This window comes from Pelecanus crispus, chromosome 3 (genome assembly GCF_030463565.1).
Source record: "Pelecanus crispus isolate bPelCri1 chromosome 3, bPelCri1.pri, whole genome shotgun sequence".
In the NCBI taxonomy this organism is placed as follows: domain Eukaryota; kingdom Metazoa; phylum Chordata; class Aves; order Pelecaniformes; family Pelecanidae; genus Pelecanus; species Pelecanus crispus.
The window spans coordinates 12,715,684-12,730,684 of NC_134645.1; the positions used below are offsets into that span (position 1 = coordinate 12,715,684).

A 15,001-nucleotide genomic window follows, 5' to 3' on the forward strand; every position below is an offset into this window, starting at 1 on the left:
AAGTAGATCAGTTCTTACAGCTTATTGGCTCTGAGACTGATATTTTTCGCAAATGCCCATAAGTTTAAAATGTAAGCAATAGCACGCTAGAAAAAACACACTTGGTGAGAACAGGTTGGCAGAAAATGTTCATAGACAACACAGTTCCCATTTTATTATTTGAAAAAGTTTACAATATGTATCGGTGAGTGTGTTTCTTTAAGTAGGTGCTCTGTATCGTGCACGCTTTATGTACCGTGTGATGCAGAGTCTGCCATGGTAAGTATAAATTTTATGGAATACCAGCATAAAGAGATACTGTATATAAAAAGGAGGAAAAAAGAAAACCACCGCCTAAAACAAAGTATGTGAATTGCCAGGGTACATGGTTATACACTTAGGAGTGTCTAGCCTGTACCTGTTAAGTGCACAGGACTTTATTTCTCATAACATACAGTCTTTTGAAGAAAAGAATTCTAGCTGCAATGTGTTCTTCCTCTTTTTGTACATTATTTTAAGAACAATTTAAAAGCAGGATCCCTTCATTCTAACAGGAATACTGTGCGCAGCATAGTGCAAATAAGACAGTATATGGAGGACTTCAGCATTAACAAGTCTGATAAGGAAAATATACTTCCAACTTAAATTATCCTGAATATTTTTATTTCAGTCATTTTTATCATTAGGCATTGCATGTGATTAATCTCCTGAATTTGATAGGCTTGTAATATATGATCCTTTAGACACTGTTACCTTTTTATATCAGTGCAATTTTGTGTGTCATGGCCTGTCGTAGGATTACTTAATTACATGTTTAGTCTTAAATATATGTTTAAGTCTGAATATATGAATTTGATACCACACAATTGAGTAAATCATGATGAAGATGGATCCAGCTGAAGTTACTGTTCTCTTCCTTTCTATAGTAACTGCATCTTTGAAGATGCTTGAGATGGACATGGCAGCAAAGCTGGGAGTGATACATGTTTACACAGAGAAATGATAGTTCTCATGTTATCCAAAATATTGTTATAGACTAGATGTGACAATACATATAATAATTCACATTTTGGAAAAAACCCAAATATTTTTCTCACCTTCCCTTTAAAAAAAAGTCATGATTTGATCTCAGTTAAATTATTTTACTTGAAGGATAGTGCAATGTCATGGGAAGTTTGGTTTGTTTGCACTGAAGCATTTTGGTGTTAATGGACTGTGGTTATATAAATAGAGCGGGGTTTTTTTTATACATTAAAACATACAGAATATTTGTAGGAATACAACTAAATGTATATACAATGAACATTTTACTATAAAATTGGTGCAAGTCTTGGCTCTGCATATCAAGAGCTTTTACTATGTTGTAAACATTTTAATGATAACATGAGTCATCTGAAGCATTTTAAAAGGAAAGTAAATACATACACTTGATGAAATAAGACAGTAATTTAAACTATTTTGCTTGAGGTTTGTTCTTTTCTTAAACATAGGCCAGGACCAGTTACCTTACTGTGAGGATCTTCCCGTGTTTTATTCTACACATGCTTTGTGTGTGTTCAGGGGGAGGGGGAGAACAAAACCCCCTTGTCTGGAATTTAAGTCTTGCATATATCTTATGTTTTAGGAGAATGGTTTGGTATGTATTGTTTGCATGATGCATATTTGAAAACCTTAGTAAGGAAAATACATACCTTATTCTGGTAAGCTATGTTCTATATTTGTTTTTCCAACAGTAAATAAGCATGCAAGTTTAGAGTTACTTCTTTCAAGGAAAGTGTGAAATAACTAAGCTGTTGTGCATTAGCAGGACTTTTAAAACTGGATTGGTGAGCATTTTTCACACTTGTGAGAATATTGCTTAATTATAGATGTTTCAAATGAGACTGAAATTTACTTTTCTAAAATGTAAATAAATCAAATCCATTTAGTGCCTGGAATATAGTAATAAAGGTGAAACTTAGGTATAGGCTCAGTAATTTCTTCAATGTCAGAATGCCTTAGAAAAGCTTTTGCTAGACTAATAACCCATGGTTAACCTGATAATAACAAAGGAACACCTCTGCTGTGACTGTGCTGAGATAGCAGATTGTGTGTTAGATGGCTATCGGAAATACTAGGGCTATAAAATCTCTATTTAGTGCAGGACTTCCTGGCAGGTGACTTACACGTGCTGTTGCCTCACAAAGTTAGTTACGATGGCTCAATGGCTTTGGTTGATTGTTTGGTTTTGCGCTTAATTATTGTCTCTTAATGGTACAGAAATCCAGAGAGGTTTTTGTTAGAAATCCAGCATCAGCAGTTAAGTCTAATTTAGCTGTTTCATGTTCTTGAAGTAGATTAATATTCTTGAGACAGTTTTAAGAAGTAAAGTGCAGTTGGATAAATGGAGTTGTGTGGTGTTTTTAAGATTTAAACACCCCCCTCCCCCCCAATGCCTACTCTGTTGTGTTGTGTTGGATAAGGAATTTTGGAACTGGCCTTCTAAATAATGATTTAAACATCCACAGAAGTGCTTTCATTTTTTAATTGTACTGAGCAGCCAAGCACTTCGTGCAGAGTGTGCATCAGACTTCTTTTGAACCTTTGGAATATTATGCTTAGTAGGCATTTTACCCTTCATTTCAAAACTGACTAATGACTAATGGGGGACCCCCAGCTTCTGACAGTGTGAGAGGACTTGATTTTTTTAGAAAATTCTTGAATGTCCTTTAAGAGCATTAAAATTGCATCAGATGTTCAGCTAGATATAAATGAAGCACCATAAAAATTATGTATTTGCTTTTAAAAAAAAAAAAAATTCTGTGTGTTAGTAGAGAGGGATCCATGCCATACCGTGCTACTTACTATAATCTCAGTGTACTGCCCACTGGGATACTTGATGTGACATTTGGATAGGTGGCCTTTTAAGACTGTCCTAGCGGAGGCTGACTTTTTAGGTAACATTAGCATACTATGAATACTGATGACACGTCATATACTTCTGCTGCAGGCTGATCTGAACTGGGCTGTTGTTCAAATCTGGTCATATATGCCACTGAAATTACAGTAGTATTTTAATGTCATTGTAACAGTGGCTTCTGTTACATGTAATTAAAACATTATTTAAATGCCTATAAGCACAAAGACTGTCTGAGCAGGGATTGTGAGAGGTCTCACAGTGATGTCTGACTGTTCTCTAATCCATTGACCTTTTTTCCAGGTAGCTTTGCTTGGCTATGGAAAGTGTTGAGGGCTCCTGGGTTTAAATGCATACTCAGCCCGCTGTATTCCTTTCAGAGGATGAAATTTTGCTGAATGTCTCCAGCGTGTTGTACTTGTTATTGGGATAATGTTAGTCAAATTCTCATTCATAATTTTAGAACCTAAAAGTAAAATCTACAGTTATAGTAGTGTAAGAAATAGTAGTGTAAGAAATAGACTGGTATTGGTATTTTAATATAATATATTGGGAGTTTCTGCAAGGAAAAGCTTTTGCTTACCTTTTGAAGAAAACAGCTTAATTCATGTTAGGACAGACTTGCATTCCTCAGGTTCACAAGCTACAAGTTCTGTATGTGTTCATGGGAGTCGCTGTTGGAGAGCTTGCAGGCCTGCATGGTGTTAGGAAACGGTAGCCTCCTTGCTGGCAAACACAGGTTTCAGCTTCGGAAACTTGAGGTTGTGACATGCAATTGTGGATCTGCTGTGAAAGAAGGGGGAATAAAAGTCTCATGATTTACTTTTCTAGAAGTCCATAAGAGTGATCATTGTGGCAGCAGTGAGAAGATGGGAATTAAAACTGCCCTATAACAGGAATAAACTGAAAACAATAGTGTCATCTTATTTGATTTATATTTACATAGATTCTAGCTTTAAAGTGGAACTTTAAGCACATGTATTTTATTCCAGCATGATCCTTAAGTGTATATGCCTCCGAATTCATTAGAAAAATTGAATTGCTTTTAGCTAAGACTCAAGGAGCAAACCTGTCTTATTGAGCACTTTTAAAATATTTGGCGTTTGCTGTTAATTCATCCAAAAGCATAGTAGATTAAATGTGTTTGATGTATGCCAAGAAATCCCATCTGCTGTTAAAGAATTTATTCAGTGAGCTGTAAGATAACAAAGCATTATGGTACTGTGTAGTTATACTGCTGAGTTTGAAGCTTGTCTGGATGTCCCTGTTGATCTGAAATCTATTTAAACAAGAACCTGAATTACTCGGACAAGTTGGCATTGAAGCTTTTATGACTTTGGCAATAGTGGCAAAGTCTTTTTGGAAATAAGAGTTACTTAGGTCCAAAACACCAAAATGACAAGCTCTGCAGTTATTTGGCAGTTGTTCTTATGACTGATAGTAACAACAGCGCAATGTTAAGGGAAACTTCTAGGGTGACTGAGCTGCGAATCAGGCATGTTCTTTCTGTTGTTAGGCAGTGGTTACCTAGAAGCTTTAACCTAGAAAACTATTTCTATTACTATTATAGTAAACTTTTTTTGGTGAAAGAATCTAATTTATCCTGCTCCAAATGGAATAGACTGCAGGGGCTTCACTGTTGGCCAATTGGATGGTATCAGTGTCTTTTTCCTTCTGAGGCAGCAAAATTCCAAGTATTTGTTTTAATTAAAAATGGTAAATAATTTGCTCTTCTGTACCACAACTAAAATAAGGGTGTGTTATAGATTTTTAATTAGTCAAGCAAATTTTGAGGGAGAACCCACCCCTGCAACTGTTAACTGCATGAGTAGATGCCAAGTGCTGTTTGGAATTAGAGATATGGGGTATGTTTCTTTCATAAATTGTTGCTGTAGTATTTTAAGAAAAAAAAGCAAGCGCACTTAACGAGTTCAGAGACACTTTGGTTTTTTTGTATCAGAAGGAAACTATAGTAGTCCAGTGGAGTAGCTGTAAGCAGTAAAGATTTAATAATTCCATGTAACTTCTCCACCCTGTCAGCCTTTGTCACAAGTTTTGTCATATGTACACCCAGCGCATCAGATAGCATCATCAGCAGTTGCAGGGGTAAGAAACAAGCCTGATCTCTTCATTCTTTCTCTTTCAATCTTCTCTCTCTGTCCCCCTCTCTTTCTTCTTCTCCTTCTTTTTCTTTCTTAAATCTGTAAGTTTAGTTCACAACCATCCAAAACAGCTTCATGGGTAGAAAATCAGATATAACAAAAGAAATTATTGCAGACATTTAACTTTTAAATTACAGACTATCGATGGTCCCTGCGAAGTCATAGTTCACATGTGGGAGACTCATCTACAACCACGATCAATTACCCCTTTAGGTATGGGCATCAACTGCATCTGTTTGAGGCATATGCATAAGATTGCTAATACGCTGCACATTGGTTTAGAGGGATTGATAACTATAGTTTTAAAATACTTAAATTTATTAATGTGTTGGAAGTATAAACTTTTTCTTTGCACATGGGCCTTACTCTCAAAATAGATACATATCTAAGTGGCTTAAAAGTGGAGTGGATGTGAAATTCTTTCCTGCCATCCTCAAGATGTTGTGGGTTGGTTTTTTAATTAATTTGGAACAGTCATAGTTTTCTGTAAGCTTAATTCTTTGAGACTAAGGATCCATATTATTTTTTCAGACGTAATGTGGGGAGGGGGAGGGTGTGAAATCACTGCTGGTTTTATTTAACTGCTATTTCACCAGTAAAATTTTAAAGCAAAAATTCTTAATTAGGCTTCTTTAAGTAAATGGATTCATGTAAAGAGAAACATGAATGGGCTTATTTACCCATCAATTTAGCAGAAATTTATTTTGCTGGAAGAAAAGGTGGCATGCAGATTTGCATACAAGTTCCTAATGCTTTTCTGAACAGGGGAAAAGTTTGTCTTTTAAGAGTGGCTGAAATAACCTTTGAATGTAGCTTGTAATTGAGATCTCCTATGCTGCTATGGGATGGCATGTTTTATGTGCTGTCTGTCCTAGGATATGAAAAATGTTATTTCCTCCACACTTAGGAGTTTACATCTATTAAATACCTTGTGATGCATTGAAAAAATACGTCTTTTAGAAAGAAGCTGGTATTAAAGAAACGTTGTTAATCATGAGTAGTACCATGATCACATTCCCCCCCCCCAGCCCCTTTTCTTTTATTTCAATTGAATAAGTTAAGTTTTTTTTTTTCTTCTATTCCTGTAACAAGGTTCTGTTTCTGTATTTATCAGTAACTGATTAGGGAAGCAGCCTGCCCTCTGTTAGGGTCTAGACTTTATCTCTAAATTTCGATAACTTCATTCCAAACAGTTAGCCTATTCCACCCCCCTCTCCCATCCCCCTGCCCCCCCACCCCCACCCACCCCCCAAGTAATAGTCAATGCTTCATAAACAGTCTTTAAGAAAACACAGCAAAACCAGGATGTTAGCGCTTGGTCATTATGATCCTAAATTGTTGCCTGTGGTTATTAAAAATTGAGGGCTGGCCCATGATTCTTGTTAGAAAAAAAATGGGATTAATGGCTGTAGAGACAAAATTTTGTTGAGATTTATGTTTTGAGAAATGTATAGTTTGTTTAGCCTACTGCAATTCTGTTAATACTGGTGAATTTACTTAGTGCTTTAAGATTTCAGTTATTAGAACTTTGGAGAGGGTAAGGATAAAAGTAAGTGTGAAATCAGTGTTTTGAATTTCATCCTAGGTTGGTTTCTGTCACATGGGCAGAATAAGCATTTTAATTGTGGCTAACTCGATTTAGAAGCTTTAACTATAAATGTGCAGGAGGACAGTCTTGTATGTCAACAAGAAACTTCAATGTCTTTGACACTAACAAGAAAAGCATCTTAGATTCTAGTAGGATGTAGATACTATCAGCAAAATACTGCAGCAAACTAGGAAATTATGCAACCTTGCTTTTCGCAGTTCAGATTACTTCAGGTAAAACATCTTATGGCATTTTGTGTGTTGATTGGTTTTTCTTGCGGAAACTAAGAAAAAGCATAAACTGAGAAGAAGCTTTATAGAAGATTGCAATAAACATGCTTATTCTTTGTTTCAGTTTTCCTACTTCTTTTATTAGATATACTTTTTAGAAGTGAAGTGGAAAAGTAGAATTAATTTAACTTGGCAATTATTCTTTATAATGTGAATACTAATTAGTTTCTTTCATTCTTTTCCCCTCCTTTTAATTCTAGAAAATGAAATTACTATTGACGATGGATACTTTGGAATCCGTAGTAAGTGAGATGTATTGACCTTTACTCTTTACCGCGTATTTAATTTTAACAAGATTAAGTGTTGTAGTTGAAAAATATTTGAAATACTAAGTTAGTTTTGACAGGAATTGTCTGTAAGTGATTGTTTTTTCTGCTTAAACAGTTATTTCTGTATCCAGCATTTGTGAATTCACACTGAGGCTGTAATCCTTCTAATGTTAATAAAAGACTGCTAGGAACAGTTGAAATATTGTCAGTGTGCTGGTGTTAAAGGTTGAAATTTGCAAACTTTAGATCATGAGCATGTATTTTTAGAAATACAGAATATAGACTGTTGACTGTTAGCTTTCTCTTAAAACCTAGCCTTAGAAAAAACTCTTGGTGCCTAGAAAAATATTAGTGCTTATACTAAATGTACACAATCTGCCTCTTCAGTTAGGCACATAACTGCCAAAACCTCTCATAAGCTCAAACTTCATGTTCTTGTGTGTGCGTATGTTTCACTTTTGGCAGTTCTAACCCACCTCACACTTAACGCTCAATCCTGTGGTGCCTAAGGTAACTCTTTGTCATGTCTCTCATATCATGTCTTAAAGCTTTTCCATTTTTCTTCATATCCTCATCGAATGATACGTTTTGCTAGGATCTCTTGAAAACTGCAGGGTCTGCTTCAGCACCTGGCCTGGCAGCTTGGGCTTTCTGGCCATCCTGCTTGTAGGCTTTCCTTGTCCTGATGGTGAGGCTGAGGATTCTCCTTCATGCTTTGATTTCCCATCGTATCTGCTACTAGACCCTGTCCTGCAGACTTGATTATGATGAGCTAATTTGACCCCTGTATCTCAATAGAAACAGGGACTCTCAAGTTGCTTGTGAATCTTCAGAGTTTGTCAGTGTTATTCCATGCATTGAGAGATCCTAGGACAAGAGGATGTTACATTTGCCTTTGGAGACTTAACTTAGCCCTTGATACCATAAATAAAATTAACACTGGAATACTTGGTGCTCTCCTGCAGACAGTTTACACATGAAGCTGTCGAGGATCATTGTTCTTATTTAATCCCCTTAAAAGCCAGCAAACAACTGCAGTATCTGTTGTCTCTTCTGGGTAGTTCAGAAAAGGCAGGTGAAAGGATGCACTCAACAATTGCTCTGGAAAAACTGTTGAATAAGGCTGGTGATAAGGAGGATAAGGAGGATTGTCTAGATGGCGTCAGAGGAACTGTATATTTTGTATATTAAACTGTCTAGATCTCCCTAAAATTTAAGTTAAAGTGTCTACTACTTTTTAATTTTTGATAGATGGTATTGAAACTGTGGATGCTGGGTGGCTGACATGTCAAACAGAAATAAGATTACGTCTGCATTATTCTGAGAAACCACCTGTAGTGATATCTAAGAAGAAATTTAAAACATCAAGGTTTAGGTAAGAGCCTGCTCATCTCAGTTTGCAATTTATCTCGTGTTAATTGTCAATACTAGTGATTCTTTTTTACTCTATTAATGTAGCCTTTAAATTAATTTTGGGTTGCTAATATGGGTGTACTATCAGGCCAATTTCCAAGTATTTAAGCACTTTGTAAAAATATGGTGATAACATTAAATCAGTGGGGTGTTTTTTCAGTTACCTCATTTCATTATTAATGTAGTGTCAAGAGTTTCTTTTGTTTCAAAGCAAGACAAACAATCAAACAAAACTATTGTAGTTTCACTGCTGACTTAATACTTTTCAGCTCTTGCCTTCCTGATAGTTACTAAGCTATTAAATATGTAGAAAGCAGATGTGGTAGCACAAGTTAAGCAGTAGGTAACAGGTGTCTTTCATAACTACTTATTCCGTACTTGCCATGGTGTTTCCTGCTTCTTGGCTGGAACTGTAGTGTTCTTAAGTAGCTGTCTGCTGTTACTTTCAGAGAATTTTCTTCTTTGTTCTTTTTTCTTAACTTCTCAAAAAGAGCAGAATGGAAGTGGAAGTTGGGGGAAGGGAAAGGGAGAAGGCTTCCAGGTTTTTTGTTGCTTACTACTTTTTCTCCTTACCAAAGTAAACAGAATTACATGGGTAATTCTCTACTGGCATTACAGATTTCCAGTCAACATGTGTGGTGGAGATAATAGCGTTGTCTAATCACTTGTGTTGCTATTTAGATCAGTCTGATGTTTCTATCTGCAGAGGTGTCTCAAAAAGCAAGCATTATTATAGTGATACAGTTGACTGACAGAAGTGGGTATCTTAGTCCTGACGTTTTGAGGCCGGCACTATTGCCCTGAGTGTTTGATCTCCTTCCCCTCTTGAATTTCTGGGATCTGGAGCTTGCTCTCTCTTCCCTGCCTCCCCTCCTCCCTGCCCCCCCATCCCTTTCCTTTCTGCGTGTGGGTGTTTTTTTTTCATTTGAGCTCTGTGGGTGCCAAACTTTGTCCCAGCACGTATCATTGTACTGTGTGGTGTAGCCTTGTTTTCTGCATCTTTCACAGTCTTTTTTTGTGGAAAAAGAGTTGAAACATATAAAAACTTCTTCTCCTTAAGCAGGGCCTGAGACATCTCTGAATGCATGACAATTGTTACTACTAACAAGCCTCAGCAAAAGTGCTTTTTCAATTGCAATTTCAACAGCAATTTTTAGGTAGTATGTTAGCCATGTGTTACCCTTACCAGTGGGAACGAGGGGAACAGGAGTGCTCAGATCCTTTGACAGACTAGCAGTGTTTCTCCCACTCCTAATCTTGCATACAACCCATCTTCTTGTTTAGAAAGGATTGTGGTTCCCTGTTTTCTTTAATGGAAAACATTTAAAAAAAAAACCAAACAAACAATTTTGTTCTTAACTGCTAGAAATCAGATTTTGAGCTTGTAACATATGAGCAGCTTCCAGCGCACCACTATCAAAGTGATCTACACATCACTTGGTTAACCTGGGAGTTTAATTCTGTACTGTGTACCTTATTTTGATGGTCTGATACTTGATTTTTTTTTTTTAAATTCTAGTTTTACCCCTGAACTCTTCTGATGAGGGGAAAGTATATTTAATACAACATTCTTCAGTGAGAATTAATACTTGTGTCCTGTTTTCTAGAGCCTTATCTTTTCCTTGCGTATTACAGCAGGTAGAGAGAGAGCAATTTCTGAAGCCTGATCCTTGTCTAAACTAAGTGGTTGAAATCCAGACTTGATGAGCTGGACGCATTGATTAGATACTCTGTTTTCAACATTCTGCCTAAAAAGTTAGATGGCTTTTGTGACTGTCACTTGCTATGGCAGTGTCATTTTTCAAGTTTTTGGAGCATCTGTGTTGTGCTTTCTTTTTTCATGAGGTTATTAAGAATGTGGACTTAGTGTAAAGGTTTTCTATGATTGTAATTGTTTCTTTGAGATACGACTTCAGTTATACTAGTGAATTGGCATCTAACTAAATGATAACTCTATCCCATCTGCTGCTTAGATGATTCAGAAAGGTATTTGAATTACTCATATATGCTTCCATCACTGGTGTAATTCATTCTGTGTGGAAGGCTTGCTCTGTGTAATAATGAATTCTGAGTCTTAGAGAGGCTTATTCTTCTTAGTCCAGGATTTTTCAGAAATTGCATTCAGTTTACTATTAAATGATCATTTAGGATTTCTCATGGGACTTAAATATATTTTATTAGACATAAACAAGATAGTCTGAAATAATTATCTGCCTTACTGGTATTCAGAGAGACTTAAAATTGTATGTATGTGCTTATCAGGAGCCACCAATGTTCAGGTATTGATCTTGATGATTACTGCTATTTTCAGTGCTTTGCATTAGCCTTTTGGCATTATGGGTATCAGTCTGTGGAGAAAGGCTGTCTCTTTGGCAACCCAAAGAATTAGCTTGGTGGAGTCCTGCTTCTCAGACCATTATGCTGCTTCTCAGACCATTAGTACAGGTTTTACATTTATCCAAGTTCCAGTTTTGGAAGTGACTTGAGTGCTTAAATCTGACTGAAATAAGATCCAGGCAATAGTTACAAACTCTGACTTTTGTGAGGGCCAACTGTGTACACTGCTCTCCTGTAGATGGTGGTGTTGAGGAGAATTCTTGTGCTGTATGAGCTTCTGCTCAAGCTTCTTTCTAATTCTTCAATATTTCTAATGACACTCCTGTGACTTAACCATTTATTTTGTATTTCTGGTTGACTAGAGTAAAATTGACTCTAGAAGGCCTAGAGGAAGATGAGGATGATGAAGAGGGCCAACAGAAAACATCCCCCACTGTCCCTCAGAAGATGGCAAACACTGTGGAGTTCTCCTTAATAAGTAACACCGAATATAAATGTCGACACTCTCAGCCAGACTGTGGCTATGCTTTGCAGCCAGACCGATGGATAGAATACACTATACAAACTATGGAGCCTGATAACTTGGAATTAATCTTTGATTTTTTTGAGGTATGTGTCTTTACCACTAAGAAGCAACTCCACTCTGCCTTCACGAGTTAAAGGAGTCAGTTATCATGAAGATTTCACTATTAGGATAGGGCTATTGCCTGATATTCTTGATCTTTTAGACTTGTGTAAACAAGTTATGAGACTATTGGCTACTGCACCATTTTGCAGAAAGGTTTTGTGAGTCTTCTCAGTATGGTACAGAAAGCTTTGCAGTTTCTGATTATTTAGAAGTTAGTACAAATAAGACTCAAATCTTAGTGTGCAGTACTGCATGTTGTTACGTTGGCTTGATTTTTATCCTTTACCAGAGATCAGTTTTGCTTATCCTTTTTTAATCTGAACAGTGTGTAATGAACTAGTTAAATTACAACTATTTGATCTTGATTTTTAAGTTATAAACAAAGAGATTTTTCTGAACTAACTAGTGCAAATTAAAACTGGGTGCTTCCCAATTCTCACTACTGTGTTTATCACTACTATCCTGATTATCACTACTGTAATATCTGTTGTTTTGCACTCTTTTTTTCTGAAAGATTTTAATACTCCAAGTCCTTTTTAAAAAGAAAACTACTTTTGTCACTTCATACTGTTTATGCAGAAGAAGGTTTTAAGCATTCTCTCTTCAGTCTAAAAATACCCTTACATCACTTATGTTCATAATTGTAAGGTGACTACATAGTTCCTGAACATGATGATGGTCAAGAAATACATGTTCTGTTTGCTAGTTGCCCTCTTCCTTCCTTGCACATGAATATAATGTTATTTTAAGCATATATATTATTCCAGTTCATCTTTGTTCTAAATGACTTGGGCTTTTTAGAAGGCAGAGTATTCCATGCATGCAATTTTGATCTGAAAGCTTGTCAAGTCTAAGAGTTTTTCAAAGTCAAATATACATGATTTCCTAGATTTCCATCAACAATTTCATGTTCCTGATCATAACTTGCAACATGCTGTTATCGTAAACAATTTTCAGCCTGAAATTATTTTTTCTGTTACACACAAGAAGTTTCTTTTACATCAGTGCCTGTATATATCTTCCTGAGGAGCAAGGTTTCCATAAGAAAGAAGAGTGTATTTAGCATTCTCACCTACAAATAACAGTAGGTGTTTTGGTTTTTTGTTTGTTTTGTTTTTAGGAAGATTTAGGTGAGAAAGTAGTACAAGGTGATGTGCTCCCAGGTCATGTAGGTTCTGCCTGCCTCCTGTCATCCACAATTGCAGAACTTGGAAAGAGTGCTGGAGTTCTTACACTTGCTATTATGAGCAGAAATCCAAGGAAGACAATCGGAAAAGTTAGAGGTACAGTTGATGCAAACAGATGTAGATAACCCTACTGGAAGTCATCCATTCTCTAATGACATGTGAAACATTTGGTATTTTTCTCGTAGTGGACTACATAATTATTAAGCCGATCCAGGGCTATGCTTGTGATATGAAGGCTTCATATGCAAAATATTGGAAACCAAGAACAACTCTAGATGTTGGACACAGGGGAGCAGGAAATTCTACAACAACAGCTAAGTAAGTTAATTTGTATTTCAATTTGGGTGGGGGTATGTTTTGTTTCACTGACACCAATTGAGGAAGCGGGCAGTTTAAAATAAAAAGCTACAACCCATAATCATTTAAGTCAATTCAATATCAAATGTGGATGTTCTGTAAAACAAAGACTTCTGATTTGTATTTCTGTTGTTTCAATGGACTTCTGTGCCATGCTGCATCTAACAAAACCTTTTTCTTTGCTGTTATTTCAGACTTGCTAAAGTTCAAGAGAACACTATTGCCTCTCTGAGGAATGCTGCTAGTCACGTATGTACACACATCTGCATGCACATAGGACCCATATAGTTAAAACTTGCTTGGCTTGTCTGCTTAATTCCCATGATTCAGTACAATGAGTGGTAATTGCAGTGATATAAAATTAACATCAAATCACCATGGAAGTTCCTCAAGAGATAGGAAGGAAAGTAATAGCTAGATTAGACTCTCATTCTCAAGTTCCTCAAAAAAACCCCCAACTTCCATCTAATATGTTCTGGTGGCGTTTGAACACAGGGAAAACTTTAATCTCAACCCTGCAGAGACATAGGGTTGGAATAATTTTGAACAAATAAATAAAATTTTGGCTATGCTAGAGTCTCTCAACATACTCTTTCGTGGCAAAGGTCTCGCTCAGGAACTGCTGAGCACCTAAAATTGGTGTCCAAAAATCAGATGTGGGAGCTGAGCTAGTAGAGTAAAACAATCCTTTGTTTCAGCGTTTGCTACAATGAAGACTTTGAATCGTAAGATGAGACTTTTCAGTTTGGGAGATAGTAGCTTCAGGTGCTTCAAGTCTGTGATTGAGGTAGTCACTTTTATTCCTTCCAATAATCTCAGTCACTGAAGTGATCTGTGATAAGATTGATTTAGACAGTCTAGTGAGACACTATAGCAGAGTAGCTGGAGTCAGAAGCGGTTTCAGAGGTTTCTTGTGAAGCTTCTGTTTTCACAGTGAAGAGCTGTGGTTACAGTTACATAAAAATACTGCTATGACATCACCTGTCGCTTGACTTCTAGAGTTCCTAAGCCTTTTTAGGTACTTCTTCACTGATGTAGATTCTTACCGAACATTTTTTGAAGTTGTTAAAGGGATAGGAGCAGAATCTGGAGTATTATGCTTACTGGCTACTGATCCTGGAGTACTGTACTCCCCAAGAGTCGTAGCTGAAAGCTTTCTCTTGTTTGGAAGTCAGAATATAGTTTGAACACAGTGTCTGGAACATGCACTGACTGCAGAGCAAAAGAAAACTGCAGCTACTAAATGATCCTTTTGAACAGTAGTTCTTAATTTCTGGGTGGATGCTGCAGGTTTATAGACAGCTTTTAAAAAGCCCACAAGAAGTATGCGTCGAGGCAGAAATTTACTATGAAGTCAGCAGCGGCATCATCACCAGAAAAGTACTTTCAACTATTTGCAGATTTCAATCTGCCAATGCAAGCCACCACTCTAAAAATATTTCTGCTGAGAAAAGGGCTGAAAAAAAAGGCTGTCCTATTTTCTTTCTGTACTGATTGAAAAAGAGTAGGCGAGTCAGGATGATAATTTCATGAATGTTATTCTTGGAGGCATTTCAAAGGAATGCTTTACAGAGAGTGAAAATAAGTAACAAAAATTGTTTCTGTATGTTTCTCTATCTGTTTCTCTCTGGCCCTCTTTTCAAAAAGATTGTATTTAGAGCTCTTGTTTGATCTTTCTTCCTTTCTAAGCTTAACAGAAAATAACATACAGTTGAAAAGGATAGGAGAATGCTGGATATAACTCTTTGTGCTCTTGCACATGTTATAACGATACTACTGTGTTATTCACTAGTGACTCCAGAAGCCCCTCAGCATATGGAATATCTCCCTAAAGCTTTGCCAATTTGTAGCAATCACTTGTCTCTTGGGGTGGTGGGGAGGAGGGAGGAAGGGCA

The 15,001-nt window shown here is 36.6% G+C and overlaps 1 protein-coding gene across 2 annotated transcripts in view; it reads left to right on the forward strand.

Annotated features, from left to right (window-relative positions):
• Window positions 1-15,001, forward strand: part of GPCPD1 (glycerophosphocholine phosphodiesterase 1) — a 47,340-nt gene that overhangs the window by 14,959 nt on the left and 17,380 nt on the right. For both annotated transcript variants that reach the window (XM_075706785.1, XM_075706786.1), the window contains 7 exons: window positions 5,175-5,250; window positions 7,116-7,157; window positions 8,436-8,559; window positions 11,297-11,543; window positions 12,683-12,845; window positions 12,935-13,067; window positions 13,301-13,355. In XM_075706785.1, the coding sequence (XP_075562900.1) occupies window positions 5,175-5,250; window positions 7,116-7,157; window positions 8,436-8,559; window positions 11,297-11,543; window positions 12,683-12,845; window positions 12,935-13,067; window positions 13,301-13,355 (840 nt within the window). The remainder of the gene's footprint in view (window positions 1-5,174; window positions 5,251-7,115; window positions 7,158-8,435; window positions 8,560-11,296; window positions 11,544-12,682; window positions 12,846-12,934; window positions 13,068-13,300; window positions 13,356-15,001) is intronic.